This window comes from Malus sylvestris, chromosome 9 (genome assembly GCF_916048215.2).
Source record: "Malus sylvestris chromosome 9, drMalSylv7.2, whole genome shotgun sequence".
NCBI classification, from domain to species: Eukaryota; Viridiplantae; Streptophyta; class Magnoliopsida; order Rosales; family Rosaceae; genus Malus; species Malus sylvestris.
This window is the reverse complement of record NC_062268.1, coordinates 13,358,324-13,372,428: the sequence shown is the minus strand read 5'-3', so window position 1 is coordinate 13,372,428 and position 14,105 is coordinate 13,358,324. Positions and strand designations below refer to the sequence as shown.

At 40.6% G+C, this 14,105-nt stretch overlaps 1 protein-coding gene across 2 annotated transcripts; it reads left to right on the top strand.

Moving 5' to 3' along the window:
* Window positions 1-6,247: 6,247 nt before the first annotated feature.
* Window positions 6,248-13,991, top strand: LOC126582295 (pyrophosphate-energized membrane proton pump 2). 2 transcript variants are annotated; one of them, XM_050246391.1, is made up of 15 exons: window positions 6,248-6,442; window positions 7,249-7,431; window positions 7,875-8,078; window positions 8,999-9,150; window positions 9,247-9,394; window positions 9,468-9,600; window positions 10,065-10,237; window positions 10,439-10,559; window positions 10,716-10,903; window positions 11,064-11,501; window positions 11,605-11,769; window positions 11,859-12,014; window positions 12,319-12,430; window positions 13,225-13,444; window positions 13,620-13,991. In XM_050246391.1, exons 2-15 carry the CDS (start codon window positions 7,333-7,335, stop codon window positions 13,717-13,719), a joined length of 2,409 nt encoding a protein of 802 aa, XP_050102348.1. In that variant the 5' UTR covers window positions 6,248-6,442; window positions 7,249-7,332; the 3' UTR covers window positions 13,720-13,991. The 2 variants fall into 2 exon arrangements, with proteins under 2 accessions (XP_050102348.1, XP_050102349.1); XM_050246392.1 differs by lacking the exon at window positions 6,248-6,442 and having other exon boundaries at window positions 7,228-7,431.
* Window positions 13,992-14,105: the final 114 nt, after the last annotated feature.

Below are 14,105 nucleotides of genomic sequence, written 5' to 3'. Positions count from 1 at the left end.
ATCGGCATAACCTTGAGGATATTCAGAACGCACTCGAGGTCCATACTGCATCATTTTCACAAGGATAGACATCAACGCTCAATCGCTTGAGATTGTTGAAAGTTGGTGTGCTTTGGGTTAACAAAAATTGAAACTTCATCATGAGAATTAAATAAGTAAATAGTTACAAATAAATTAATCTTTTGCAAAGCTAATATATGAATTAAAATATAAAAAAATTTAAGGATTCACTGAAGCTCAAGGGAAAATTTTATAGGACGGCAATAAGGCCGGCGATGCTGTATGGCACAGAATGTTGGGCGGTGAAACATCAACACGTACACAAAATGGGTGTAGCGGAGATGAGGATGCTTCGTTGGATGTGTGGGCACACGAGAAAGGATAAGATTAGGAATGAGGATATCCGGGGTAAAGTAGGAGTAGCCGAAATTGAAGGAAAGATGAGAGAAAATCGGTTACGGTGGTTTGGACATGTGCAAAGAAGGCCTACTGACGCTCCGATTAGAAGATGCGACTATGGGACAGAGGTTCAGGGCCGAAGGGGTAGAGGAAGACCTAGGAAAACTTTGGAAGAGACTCTAAGAAAAGACTTAGAGTACTTGGATCTAACGAAGGACATGACACAGGATCGAGCACAATGGCGTTCTAAGATTCATATAGCCGATCCCACTCAGTGACTTGGATTTTCCAAGTCTCCAACCAAGAAGTTTTCCTCACTCGGGAAATTAAGGGAACACTACCCCAACCTACATGCTCCACTCAGAAAGCTTCAACATACAAGCTTCAACAAAAGAAAATTCAAAGAACTTAGCGAAGAAGGCTTTGGTGTATTTAACACAATACGTTGAAATGAAGGAAAGCTTATTTATTGATATCCCCGATAAGCTACAAATATGTACATATACATGAGTCAAAATAAACACACAAGAGGGAGCCTTCACAAAGGTTGCTTAGGAGAAGTCTCAGCAGTCGGTAGAGCCCCAGAAAGAGAAGGCACCGGAGGGGGATCATTTGGAGCCTCAGTACTGGACAGAACCCTAGAAGGAGGAGGCATCAGAGGTTGATCATTTGGAGCTTCATTACGCGGTACAGCCCCAGAAGACGAAGGCAATAAATGCCTTTGGAACAAACCCACAAATCTCTGATGATCAAGTAAAACCTGACCATCAGTTTCCTTCATCTGGTCAAGCTTCCTCTTCATGTTTGTAGCATAGTCATGTGCGAGCCGGTGCAACTGTTTATTCTCATGCTTGAGCCCTCTAATCTCCTGTTTGAGACTCATCACTTCAGCCGCCAATGATTCAACTTGGCGGGTTCGAGCAAATAGGCGTTGGGCCATATTAGACACAGAACCTGCACACTGAACACTGAGAGCCAGCGAATCCTTAACAGCTAACTCATCAGACCGTTTGGAAAGTAGTCTGTTATCTTTGGGAGTGAGAAGGTTCCTGGCCACCACCGCAGCGGTCATATCATTCTTCATCACGGAATCCCCAACGGTAAGAGGACCAGTTGGGGAGACGAAGGATGGGCGCCATATGTTGTCTGGAGAAGGCGGGGCTGCCTCTTCAACAAGGTTCAAGTCAAAACGACGGTCGGAGGGGCCAGACATTTTCAAAGGTGTTGAAGAGAGAAGAGGTCGGACAAATCAAGATCTTAGAAGTGCAAGAATGAAGCTTCTACTGGTGGAGATTCAAGTGTTCTTTGGAACTTAATGCCAGCCTCTATAAAAATCTGCACTCGACGGAGCTTCAGAAATCAAAGAGGCGCCTGCTCAGAAATCGAAGAGGCGTTTGCTTTCTCAAAAGTTGGGCTGCTTAGAGATCACGAGGGTTGATCTCAGAAATCGAAGAGCCGTTTGCTTTCTCAAAAGTTGGGCTGCTCAAAGACCACGAAGGCCGATCTCAGAAATCGAAGAGGCGCTCGCTTTCTCAAAAGCTGGGCTCCCTAGAGACCACGAGGGCCGATCTCAGAAATCGAAGAGGCACCTACTTTTCCAGCCTTGTCAGCACCTGTCACACGCACACTCAGCTTTGCGGAAATTATGGGCATTCTGTCAAAGACTTCTGGGGAAGTAGAAAACACATGAATCTTACTGTTCAATCACCCACTTCCCACACGCAACAATAGCTCATGGGTACCACAGATAACTTTGCCAAAGTTCTCTGCCAAAGTTGAGCACGTGAAGCTTGCAGCTCCCACTACATCGCTCTGACCAAGAAGGGTAAAAGAATAGCAAAGAAACAGCACTAACAAAGTTTAGACCCATAAATTTTGAAGGTCTAACTACCATATTATTACCCACAAGGGTAAAGGAACAGTACCACTGCTGGATAATTGGAAAGTCCATGTATGTCAACCTCTGTGCTTCGTGGCAAGGTAGACTAGCAAACATGCCCAACCTTTACTCACATTCGAGAAAACACTCCCAATAAGATTGCTTGCACCAAAATCGAAGAGGCACCGTCCTCCGAATCTAAAGAGCCAGACTCCCAACATGACTACTTTCTTAAAAATCGAAGAGAGGGTAAAGGAACAGTACCATTGCTGGATAATTGGAAAGTCCCTGTGTGTCAACCTCTGTGCTTCGTGGCAAGGTAGACTAGCAAACATGCCCAACCTTTACTCACATTCGAGAAAACACTCCCAACAAGATTGCTTGCTCCAAAATCGAAGAGGCACCGCCCTCCGAATCTCGAGAGCCACTCTCCCAACATGATTACTTTCTCAAAAATCGAAGAGACACTGCTCCCCGAATCTCGAGAGCCAGACCCCCAGCATGATTGCTTTCTCAAAAATCGGTGAGGCACCGTTCTCCGAATCAATCGAAGAGGCGCTCGCTTTCTCAAAAGTTGGGCTGCTCAGAGACCACGAGGGCCGATCTCAGAAATCGAAGAGGCACCTACTTTTCTAGCCTTGTCAGCACCTGTCACACGCACACTCAGCTTTGCAGAAATTATGGGCATTCTGTCGAAGACTTCTGGTGAAGTAGAAAGCACATGAATCTTACTATTCAATCACCCACTTCCCACACGCAACAATAACTCATGGGTACCACAGATCACTTTGCCAAAGTTCTCTGCCAAAGTTGAGCACGTGAAGCTTGCAGCTCCCACTACATCGCTCTGACCAAGAAAGGTAAAAGAATAGCAAAGAAACAGCACTAACAAAGTTTAGACACATAAATTTTGAAGGTCTAGCTACCATATTATTACCCACAAGGGTAAAGGAACAGTACCACTGCTGGATAATTGGAAAGTCCCTGTGTGTCAACCTCTGTGCTTCGTGGCAAGGTAGACTAGCAAACATGCCCAACCTTTACTCACATTCGAGAAAACAGTCCCAACAAGATTGCTTGCTCCAAAATCGAAGAGGCACCTTCCTCCGAATCTCGAGAGCCAGACTCCCAACATGACTACTTTCTCAAAATCGAAGAGAAGGTAAAGGAACAGTACCATTGCTGGATAATTGGAAAGTCCCTGTGTGTCAACCTTTGTGCTTCGTGGCAAGGTAGACTAGCAAACATGTCCAACCTTTACTCACATTCGAGACAACACTCCCAACAAGATTGCTTGCTCCAAAATCGAAGAGGCACCGCCTTCCGAATCTCGAGAGCCAGACTCCCAACATGATTACTTCCTCAAAAATCGAAGAGACACTGCTCTCCGAATCTCGAGAGTCAGACCCCCAGCATGATTGCTTTCTCAAAAATCGAAGAGGCATCGTTCTCCGAATCTCGAGAGCCAGATACCACAGACCACTTTTTCAAAGTGCTCTGACAGAGTTAAAACATGTGAAACTGGCAGCTCCCACTACCGTGCTATGACCAAGCAGGGTAAAGGAATAGCATTACTACTTGTTGTTAGGGAGACTCCTATATATGTCGACCTCCATCCCCAACGGACAGGCAGACCTGCAAAAATGCTCAACCCTTCATCATATCTGAGAGGGCACTCCCAACAAAGCCTTTCGAAATATTCAGCTTTCTTTCCCCCCGATAATACCTCTGCAAACAAGCTATACTAGAGCAAGAATATCTCATATCATCAGGGTTAAAAGCAAGAGTATCCCATATCATGCTTTTTCCCTGTTTTTTCTTTTGGCCTTGTTTTTACCTGCAAGACAAGGAGAAAGAGAGCAATCAGTCAGCACTTGGAATCAAGCTTCCAGCCAGGAACTGACTGCCTGGAACCCCTTACCTGATTACTTACCTGGCATTGCTCTCGAGTACTCATCTTCATCATCTTATGTTTCCAGGGAAGATTCCGCATCTGCTTGAGGAACAGATAGGGCAAGTGCAAAGGATACAAGGAAGCATGTGGAGACAAGCGTAACAGCACACGTGCCGATACATCCATTACTCTGTCAAAAGCAAAAGTATCCCATATCAGCAGGGTGGAACGTACTCTAGATTTGATGGACTTGTTTTGACCCTCAAATTCTTCAGTCGGCCTTATACTCTGGAGGAAACCAGAAAACCCTCCAACTCAGTTCAAGAATAAGCCTGTGGAAAGTTACTTCTTCAAAAGCAAAAGTATCTCATATCATCTCTTCTCATTTTTCTTCTCTTTATCCTTCATGCTGCTGCAAGATGGGGAGAAGGTGAACAATCAGTCGGAGCTCTGATTGCTTACCTTGTCTGTCACCTCTTTCAGCAGACCCCCTAGCTCGGCGACTTGGGGGACTCCTACTACATGGTTTGTATCGCGCTTGACCAAGCCTGAAACTACAAGTAAGCTTCAAGTGAAATTGATACATTACCTTGTGCATCTCCACCAGTTAAAGATACCACCCCTGGATGGAGGAAGAGTACTTCCAGAGAAGATGCCACATCTACCTATGAGACAGATAATGCAAGTCAAGACGACACCACACTCCGATACTTAGAAGTTTCGTGATTACGAGATCATTCTCCCACAATATTTCCTAATGTCATTTGTACTAAATCATTCACTCGTACTCACTAAAGGAGAGCTTGAACCTATGTACTTGTGTAAACCCTTCACAATTAATGAGAACTCTTCTATTCCGTGGACGTAGCCAATCTGGGTGAACCACGTACATCTTGTGTTTGCTTTCCTATCTCTATCCATTTATATACTTATCCACACTAATGACCGGAGCAATCTAGCGAAGATCACAAAAAGCGACCGTTTTCGTTACCTAGGATCTATCTTGCAAGAGAACGGAGAATTAGATGGAGATCTCAACCATAGAATACGAGCTGGATGGAAAGAGTGCATCCGGCGTGTTGTGTGACCGTCGTAGGCCACTGAAGCTCAAGGGAAAATTTTATAGGACGGCAATAAGGCCAGCGATGTTGTATGGCAGAGAATGTTGGGTGGTGAAGCATCAACACGTACACAAAATGGGTGTAGCGGAGATGAGGATGCTTCGTGGGATGTGTGGGCACACGAGAAAGGATAAGATTGGGAATGAGGATATCCGAGGTAAAGTAGGAGTAGCCGAAATTGTAGGAAAGATGAGAGAAAATCGGCTCTGGTGATTTGGACATGTGCAAAGAAGGCCGACTGACGCTCTGGTTCGAAGATGTGACTACGGGACAGAGGTTCAGGGCCGAAGGGGTAGAGGAAGACCTAGGAAAACTTTGGAAGAGACTCTAAGAAAAGACTTAGAGTACTTGGATCTAACGGAGGGCATGACACAAAACCGAGCGCAATGGCGTTCTAGGATTCATATAGCCGACCCCACTTAGTGGGAAAAGGCTTTGTTGTTGTTGTTGTTGTTGTTAATCGTAAAAGAACGTGGAGTAGCCACAGTACGAATCCCATTTCTCATAAAAACAATTGAGGATCCCTTTCATTGAGGGATCTGATTTCCACCAAATTATTTGTATGGAATGGAATATGCTCCATCTCCCTATTTTTATAATATTTCATCTCCCCATTTTTTTATTTCTGTTAGAAGGAAATTAATTGATTATCAGACTGTTCACACATTCAGTTTTACTATCCAGACGTTTTTATTAATTTTTAATCATTAATTTTCTTCGACCATTCTGTTAATCCAATAATTGAAAATTGAGAAAATATGAGAAGTTAAAATTGGTGTGGTATATAGCACTACCCAATGTGCGCCATGTGACAGGATGACATTGACTAACATGGCATCGTCCAATTGGGTGCGGTGACATGTCAATTTGCCACGTATGCAATAACGATCGAATATCCGTCACAGTGTCAATCGTGAAATGACACTGTTCATCAAATCCACCCCCCCCACCCAAAACCTCACTTCACTTTTAAGAAAAAATTAAAAATATATTTCAAAAAAATTAAATTAAGGAAATTTTGCCTCTCTCTCTCTCTCTCTCTCTCATCAGTCTGTGAAAAGTCTACGAGTTCGTCTCTCCAAGGAGCTGTTGAAACCCTAATTTAACATTTCTCTCTGCAATCACATTCATCATTCGACTCGTTCACTGGTAAGATTATACTATTCTTCGATCTCTCTCTCTCACTGCAATTATCGTTTTCCGGTTTCTGTATTGATCTTAAGTAGAGCGATTTGGGACCCTCAATTTTCAAATTTAGGGTTTTTGCATTTGGATCTCATTCGGTTTTGTGTGAATTTTGTTTGAATTTTACATCATCAATTTTGGTTTGTTGGCCGAGAAAATGAGTGGTGAAGGTGAGAGATTCAGCGTTTGTTTGGGGCAGTATTTCGTTTACTGTGTTTACTCTCTGATTGCATTGTTTCGGAAACCGAATTCGGCATTAGAACAGCTTTCGTGATCCTGTTTGGGTTTGGGAATGATCAGTTCAGTCTAGTGAATAGGACTGGATTTTACATTTGGTTTAAGTTTTGTTTGGTTAATGTGTTCTGTGTCAGAAATGTCGATTTTCGGAGTCAATTGTTATACAATGGATAATAGATTTGTAAGTTTATTGTAATGAAAAAGGTAGCTCATTCGTGTGATTTCTGACATATTAATCTAATTCCCTTCCCTTTGTGATTTTAAATTTTTATGCTGTTTTTTCAACGAATGTAATATGAAAAAAAAAAAAGCAAATTATAGTCAACAAACTAATGGCTTTTGTTTAACAGCGAAGTTGCTTGGCGTTAAAGGCTGAAATTTTGAGTTTTTTGAATTCCGGGAGGGAATACGGAGAGTAGTTTTTGAGTTTAGACGACTGCTGGACTGTTAACCTAAGTTACTTCTTCTTACTTGTATGCGGTGAAGTGCAAGAAGTCTTTTTTCCTGGCTGAATTATAACTTTCAAAATTCAGCATCCAGGTTCGGGGGGCGACTTGCCCCAAGGTGGCGAGTACAGTCCTTTTCCTGTAGCTCGGAAGGTGAATTCCATCCATTCTATGGTCATGGATGTTGATGTGGAGGGTGGTAATTTGGGGCCTTACCAAGACAGACCGAGGACATTCCCTAACATGCGTGGTAAATCTTACAACCCATTGGTAAGAATGTTGTACCCCTTTTTTAGTATCTGTTTTTCTACTTAGTGTCATTTTAATGTGGGAATTAAACTGCTATGTTATCATCTAGGCACATTTTGTCTTTATTTTGTTTGTTTTGCCTTGAATTGAGAGAAATAATTTGAGAAAAACAACATTCACTTTGCTGGTGACAAGAATTTGATGCAAGAAGAAAGTCGCTTTATAATTCATCTGGGCAGCAGCTGTACATTGAATTTGTTCATAATAACAACCATTTATGTAGGCTAGACATTTGAAACTCATCTTTACATACTGTTTTTTTTTTTTTTTTTTGGCTCGGCACCTTGGTTATAGAAAGCAAATTAGTGCATGCTTATGCCAACCTACATGATACTATGAACATATATGACATTATATTTGACACTTCTATAAGTGAATTCTTATTCTATTGTATGTTTGTGCAGATTTTTCGGATTCTGATGCGGATAAATGTCCGTGTTCGTTTTGTTATTTTACTTATTGCGCTTGGAGTGGTCTTTTACATTGGAGCAAGTACTTCTCCTATCATTGTGTTCGTCTTTGCAATTTGTATTATCAGCTTTTTGGTGTCTATGCACCTGGCGAAATGGGTTCTTGCAAAGGATGAGGGACCTCTGGAGATGGGTCAGGTACATCTTTTTACAATTTCTATATCTGTAAACTGCCATTAAAGTTAACATATCTATACTCTGTTCATTCACAGTCTATTGGATGTACCCAATGAGGGTCTATTTCCTTCTTTTGTTTATGTATCTTCATAGGAAACAAGACTTTATTAATAAAAAGCAAAGGGTATAACACTTGAACAAGATGTCCTCTAACAGAAAAAAATCAAAGACCAAAATCATCATCTGCCTTCATAAACTAGCAACTGAAGACGTCCAAGAAAACAACAAAATGCATTTTTAACAACATAATTCCAACCTTAAAAAAAGGGTCTCTACCTGAAATCTGATGACAATGTCCAAAGGGAAGCCCAGAAGGGAACTCTTTCCGACAAATAATCAATCTTATATTCTCAAATATCTGTCTATTCCTTTCAATCCAAACTACCCAAATAATAGCCAATGCGGCCCATGTTCCAAACACCAAGCCCCTCTTTTTATTAAAATTCAGTCTTATATTCTCAAATATCTGTCTATTCCTTTCTATCCATACTACCCAAATAATAGCCAATGTGGTCCATGTTCCAAACACCAAGCCCCTCTTTTTATTAAAATTCAGTACGGAGGGGATAATATATCAATCACAACACGGATTCATGAGAGGTTTCGCTAAAGTATTGGTGTTACATGTAGTTCCTCACTGTTGTCACTGAAGTCTTTTCATTTTTCGTATTTGAAGAGTCCAAAGAATCATAAGTTAGTATTTATGTGATGAAAGGCATAGTAATACTCAATGGCCTGACTGCATTTTGGGTAGTAAACAGAGCTGGGATAGTCTGACAAGTCTTAATTTAATTTCTAAAGATGGTACTGATATGTAGTTGAAGGGTGGCATTCTTTAGCTCTGCATGTAGTAATTTAGAGCTTCTCATTTCCCTCTTCAGATATCAGATGCAATACGTGATGGAGCTGAAGGTTTCTTCAGGACCCAGTATGGGACCATCTCTAAGATGGCATTTTTACTAGCTGTGGTTATTTTCTGCATATATTTATTTCGCAGACCGACACCTCAGCAAGAAGCATCTGGTCTCGGGAGGTAATAATTTGATTTTTATATTCATACCTGTCCTCTTCACCCCAATCCAAAAGAAAAGCTATGTCACTAAATATTGATGATGATTGTCTGATGCAGGTTCACTTCAGCTTATATTACGGTAGCTGCATTTCTTTTGGGAGCTTTGTGTTCTGGTGCTGCTGGGTATGTTGGGATGTGGGTTTCAGTTCGTGCAAATGTTCGAGTCTCTAGTGCTGCAAGACGGTCTGCAAGAGAGGCATTACAGGTATGTGTCCTATGTAGTTTACTGTTTGAGAACACATCGTATTCATGTCTTAAAGGGGAAATACCATGTGCAGATAGCTGTTCGTGCTGGTGGTTTTTCTGCTTTGGTGGTTGTTGGTATGGCTGTACTTGGTATAGCCATCCTGTATGCCACATTTTATGTTTGGTTGGGAGTGGATTCGCCAGGTTCAATGAAGGTTACTGACTGTATGTGTTGACTCTCCTTGCTCCTTGGCTTATGATTGATATTTATTGCATCAATTTAAAGAATTTCTATGTCAATGATCCTATTTTGAAACATTAAACTGTACTGCTGTATCCTCTTAATCTTTTGGGTTGTCATGGGTTTCCTGTGTTGATTTATTTAGATAATAGTTTTTTTTTTTTTTTTTCTGTCCTAGTGTAAATTTTTCCAATCTGTTTGAAAATGTATTTACAAACTTATTGCTGCCCGTCTGCCCTGGTATAACCTGTTGATCTAGACAGTAAGCGGTAAATTTGGCTTTAATGCTTAAATATGATGGTCTCAACTTAGTACCTATATGATGATGTTAGCTGTTTGAGTGCATATTCATCTTTATGCTTTCTATTCTCACTATTCTACATCAATTGCTATTTCCATTGTTCTTTTTTTTGACCTAGTGCTTGACTTTGGTTTATGTAATTTTCAGTGCCTCTTCTGCTTGTTGGATATGGATTCGGTGCTTCTTTTGTTGCCTTATTTGCTCAGTTGGGAGGTGGAATATACACCAAAGCAGCTGATGTTGGAGCAGATCTTGTTGGAAAAGTAGAGCAGGGAATTCCCGAAGATGACCCTAGGAATCCTGCTGTGATTGCAGATCTGGTATTTTTCTTCTTCCAACCCTGAAATCCTATGCAGTACTTATGTATATTGAAGACCTACTTTCCATTTTTATGTGTTTCATATCATCTGTTTTATTAGTCCTCTTATCCATAGTTGAGGACAACACCAATATATTAGTATTATGCCTTCTACCTTTAAATGTGTAAATTTATTGGCTGTACTTTGATAATTGAAATTGAGGTTGGAGACAATGTGGGAGATTGCGCAGCCCGTGGTGCTGATCTTTTTGAAAGTATTGCTGCTGAGATTATTAGTGCTATGATACTCGGGGGAACGATGGCTCAACGTTGTAAAATTGAAGGCAAGCACAATTTGTGGTGTTATATTCACACTCAGTCACTCAACCTTGGTGACAAATATGTTTGTTGGCCATTTCATTAGCGTTGTTACTGGTTTTATTTAAACCGGGCCATTCATTTCTCTTAAACACTCACCTTTTCTTTCACTGCTTGTGCAGATGCATCTGGTTTCATCTTGTTTCCTCTGGTTGTTCACTCTTTTGATCTGGTGATTTCATCGGTCGGAATATTCTCAATTAGAGGTACACGTGATTCCAGCGGAAAGGCTTCTTCCGAGGATCCAATGAAAATTCTACAGAGAGGATATTCTATTACAATAGTCTTGGCTGTTCTGACATTTGGTGCGGTAATACTTCGCTGACCATCGAGTCATATTTATCTTTTTTCCTCGGGTTATCATTTGAAATATTTTTTTTTTTGAAGTTTATGCTTCAGAGGCTTGCATAAATTTCCTTTTATTTGAGTTTTAAGATATTGTTGTCATTGCGATTGTTTCTTTTGTACAGTCTACCCGATGGCTGCTTTACACTGAGCAAGCACCATCAGCCTGGTTTAACTTTGCCTTGTGTGGGCTAGTTGGGATCATCACAGCATATGTTTTCGTCTTTATCACCCAGTACTATACCGACTACAAACATGAGCCTGTACGCACATTAGCTCTTGCAAGCTCCACAGGTCATGGGACTAATATAATTGCTGGAGTCAGTTTGGGTCTTGAATCAACTGCTCTTCCGGTTCTTGTCATTAGTGTATCTATTATCTCAGCTTACTGGCTGGGCCAGACCTCTGGCCTTATAGACGAAAATGGAATTCCAACTGGTGGGCTGTTTGGCACAGCTGTAGCAACAATGGGAATGCTCAGTACTGCTGCGTATGTTCTCACTATGGATATGTTTGGTCCAATAGCTGATAATGCTGGTGGAATTGTAGAGATGAGTCAGCAGGTATCTTATAATGACGAATTTAAGATTTCTGTTTCAGTTGTGAAGACTACTCTTTCTATTTTTTCTTATTTTATACAAATTTGGATTTGATATATCCTTGCAGCCTGAAAGTGTTCGGGAGATCACCGATGTTCTAGACGCTGTTGGAAACACTACAAAAGCTACTACCAAAGGATTTGCCATAGGATCTGCTGCACTTGCATCTTTTCTTCTGTTTAGTGCTTATATGGATGAGGTTGCTGCATTTGCACGTGAGCCTTTCAAACAGGTAAACAGAACAGCATCCCACTGTTGATATTTTCCCCTGACAAATACCATTCAGTTGTGTCTTAATTTGCACTTTTAACTGTTTTCCAGGTTGATATTGCCATTCCAGAAGTTTTTGTTGGCGGATTGTTGGGTTCTATGCTGATATTTTTATTTAGCGCTTGGGCCTGTTCAGCAGTTGGCCGAACTGCTCAAGAGGTGGTTAAGGAAGTAAGGCGACAATTTATTGAGAGGCCTGGGATAATGGTGAGTATTGCTTTTGTAGAAATTCCCATATTCTTAATCTTTATAATGATGCTAAAGCATTTGTTTGGAATCAGAGTCTCACCACAATAAATATTGTCCTAAATGCCATTCAAATACTAGTTAAACATACTGGTATAATTGTAAACAAATGAAATAAGAATTAAAAAGTGAACGGAGAGAATGTAGAAAAGAATATGATGAAAAATTAGTGTACATGATGGTACGCAAACAGTGTGCGCACAACTGTTGGATAAATAATCAAACTACCCTTCTAATTATGCTTTTCCTAACTTGCTTTCTGTAGGAGTACAAGGAGAAGCCAGATTATGCTCGTTGTGTCGCTATTGTAGCATCTGCATCTTTAAGGGAGATGATAAAACCTGGTGCCTTGGCTATTATTTCACCTATTGCTGTTGGTGGGTTAATTATCTTGTTTCACTTGTATTCCTTTATCCAGTGGACTCGATCTCTTATCATGGCTGCTTTTTGAGAGAATTAAAATGTGTGCATTGGATTTGCATTATTTCTATAAACGACTGCAGAAGTTATAAAATCTTATTTAGTGCACAGTCTAAATGTACTTTTACCATACTTATCTTCATTTATTGAGTCTCTTTTCCTTTGGTTGAGTTGCAATGAATTGTGATGAAATTAATCATGGGGCATTGAATGAAACAAATTGCACAATAGGAGTTTAGTGTTCCCGCATAATTACGTTTGAACAAACTTGAGAGTCTGCTACAAATGGTGTATTTTTCTTTATGGTTTAGAGATGATAGTTGTTTTTTTTTCCTTCTTTCTAGGATCAGGCTTCTTTATATAATTGTTTGTTCATTGAATTTTGGTGCTTCCTATTTTGAACTTTTATAAATGTGGGTTTACCAAGGATTTTTGCAATTTGATTCTCTGATTCAAATGGTCGCAGTCTTTACGGAAGGAGCTAGTATTTTTTACTTTTTGATGAAAAGGATGCAACTCTTAGCATTATTGTCAAATGTTTAGCGTTTGGTGAAAACATACCAACATGCTGCTTTAGCATGCGGTTCATGTTGATCTTTGGCATTTATCTTTATTTCTCGTTATCCCACAACTTAGCTGACATTGTTTTGTTATTTTCCTTTCATTTTCTTCCATGTTTGACCATTCTGCTATACAGAAACTTTCTAATGCTGCATGATGAAGGATTAATTCTTGCTCGTACTCCTTGCAGGTATTGTGTTCCGGATCTTTGGATTTTATACTGGGCAACCTCTACTCGGTGCTAAAGTTGTGGCGTCCATGCTGATGTTTGCAACTGTTTCCGGTATTCTTATGGCACTTTTCCTCAACACAGCAGGTGGTGCCTGGGATAATGCAAAGAAGTACATTGAGACGGGGGTTCTTGGTGGCAAAGGAAGTGATTGCCATAAGGCTGCCATTACAGGAGATACGTAAGTTCTTTCGATATCATCTCTCTCTCCGTCATTATCAATTCTTTTGCTCAGTTCTTTCACGTGCCATGAAATTTCCAGTTAACCTATTGTTCCTTGCATTGTTTGTCGGTGCTCGATTCTGAATCTAAGATATAGAAAATTACTATATGATCCGGTTTATTTTGTGTTGCAGTGTGGGCGACCCGTTCAAAGACACAGCCGGACCTTCACTGCACGTTCTCATTAAAATGCTTGCTACAATCACGCTGGTTATGGCTCCCGTCTTTCTCTGAGAGTTGTTTATAACGATTGCGGTTGTGCCAGTTTATTGGACCCCCTTATCTTGAGATGTTGATTACTTAGAGGCAAATATACAGATAGGTTTTTTGATGTGTACTGAGGGTGCCTGATTCGTAGTCGTACCAAATTCTCTTTGTTTTTCCTGTGACTTGGTTCTCGAATAATTAGTGTTATTGGCTGCTCATTCTAGTGCAATGTAGCGTCTTATGGCGTATTATCCTCGACACCGTTGATCAAAATACATAATTTACCATATGTTCGGAGCGTCCATTGACGTTTTTATTTGATCGTGAAGCTTTTCGGGAAAAGATCATTGGTGTTGGATTAAATTTAGAAAAATTCAGAACAGCAACTAGCAGCTGCCCCTGCTCTGTTTTGT